The following is a 1,756-nucleotide window of genomic DNA, read 5'->3' on the forward strand; positions in this document are numbered from 1 at the left end:
CTTCACTGCAGTTCCTCTGACGTCCACAGGGGGCAGGCTCTAAAACCAGCCAATCACCACTGTTGAGTGACATCACAGTGATTATGTCCAGTTTTTATACGCAGTGGATCCAAACCATCAGTTAGTTGGATGGTGTCTGCTCACCAGAGAACAATGCATATCTTAACAACTATGGCTCTTATTTTGAAAGAGTAAAACTTGTGAACCAGTTAAAATGCTTTCAATAATAAAATACACTCAGCTGTTTATTAAAGTAAACGTGAATACATTTATTTATTTTTAAGAATAAACTTGTGAACTTATTTCACAAAAACAGCTTTTTCTTGTAAACTTTAATCACTAACTTTCATTTTTCAACTCAGAATAAAATCTTTTCATAAGGACTAATAATAACAACTAATAATAACATAATTATTTTCTTTTCATAAAGCTTTGATGTCAGAGAGGCTGCTGTGGATTGGAGCTCTGATGGAGGCGCTTAAAGTTTGAGTGAACATGAAGTCAGACTCCTGATGGAGGACTCGGTGTCAGCAGCCTCCACAGAGATCACCGGACAGCTGACCCTACTCCCCCACTCACCCATGTTGTAGCCGTACGGGGACTCGGTGGCTCCGTCCTGCAGGCTGGCCAGGATCTCGCCCTTCCCCACGTCGCTGTCGCCCACCAGCAGGAACTTGAGCAGAAAGTCGTAGGCGCGCGCCGGGCTGCTTCTGTGGCTCATGCTCGCGGCGGGTGACGGCTGTGGTGTCCCATCCTGAGATGAGAGCAGGCTTACACCTCTTCCCCCCCCGCACTCAGACTGGAGCGTGTTCAGGAGCTACTCGGAGCGCGTCCAGCTGTGCCATCGGCGCGTTTTTACGCACGACAGTAAAAATCCTCTGCAGGTTCAGGTCCAGGTCTGCTCCCGGACTGAGGAGCAACTCATGGATCTCTGGCCTCCCCCCTCCCTGCTCCAGCTGAGGAGGTGAGGGAGGGTGTTTATCTCGGTTCGATTGGGTAATCGTTCGAGTTGCTAGGGCAACCTTGAGTCAGGATTGGACGTTGGAGACATCCATCAGCGAGCGGGACAAGCTGTGCGTTTGGCTCACTAAGTGACGTCAAGCTGAACAGAAATAGAAAAGGCAACAATTTCCTGTTTGGATTGAGAAAATAAAAGCATGACAGCGGCTGGGCGGAAGAGATGCTTTACACAGGAGCAGTCTAGAGATGAGCCTTCGGACAGACAGCAGTCCGGGTTTGATGAGGCTGATGTTCAGATCAACAGTGCAGCACTCGGAGCAGACTGAGGTTACATTTGCAGGAGATATTTCATGATGTCCATCTGCGTCTCTCTGAGTTTTGTGAAGCAGTGACTGTTGGAAATGTCTTAATGCAGTCAAAGGAAGAAGTTTTCCTCCATCAGCTCACACTCGAGTAACCAATCACTGACTGAAAGCGTGACAATGTTATTTATACAGCACCAACTCACAACAGCAGTCACCTCAACAACATGTTTTTGGCTGTTTTGGCCGTGCCCACCCTGACAAAGATGAATGACATATTTGGTTGCTGTAAAACCACAAGCTCTGTGGCAGGGTTGGTCCTTCCTGGGAGCAGGGAGTGGGGGAGTTATCTTTTTTTGTGTGGTGCTCTGGTTTCCCAGAGGCCGAGGCACAATAACAGCAACAGCAGATATAAATTCCTAACTTCCTGACAAATAGACCACAGTCTGTCAGACTCGGCCCCCACCGGTCCAGCACCATCACACTCAGCACCG

At 48.2% G+C, this 1,756-nt stretch overlaps 1 protein-coding gene across 1 annotated transcript in view; it reads right to left on the reverse strand.

The window, feature by feature from the left end:
• The window catches only part of LOC102211763 (ras-related protein Rab-40B-like), a 9,558-nt gene extending 8,589 nt beyond the window's left edge, over window positions 1–969 (reverse strand). Inside the window, exon 1 of the mRNA XM_005752768.1 lies at window positions 580–969. Coding sequence (XP_005752825.1) covers window positions 580–721 — 142 coding nt within the window. The 5' untranslated portion in view covers window positions 722–969. The remainder of the gene's footprint in view (window positions 1–579) is intronic.
• Window positions 970–1,756: the final 787 nt, after the last annotated feature.

This window comes from Pundamilia nyererei, unplaced genomic scaffold (assembly GCF_000239375.1).
Source record: "Pundamilia nyererei isolate P.nyererei 1_Seehausen unplaced genomic scaffold, PunNye1.0 scaffold00379, whole genome shotgun sequence".
Lineage (NCBI taxonomy): Eukaryota > Metazoa > Chordata > Actinopteri > Cichliformes > Cichlidae > Pundamilia > Pundamilia nyererei.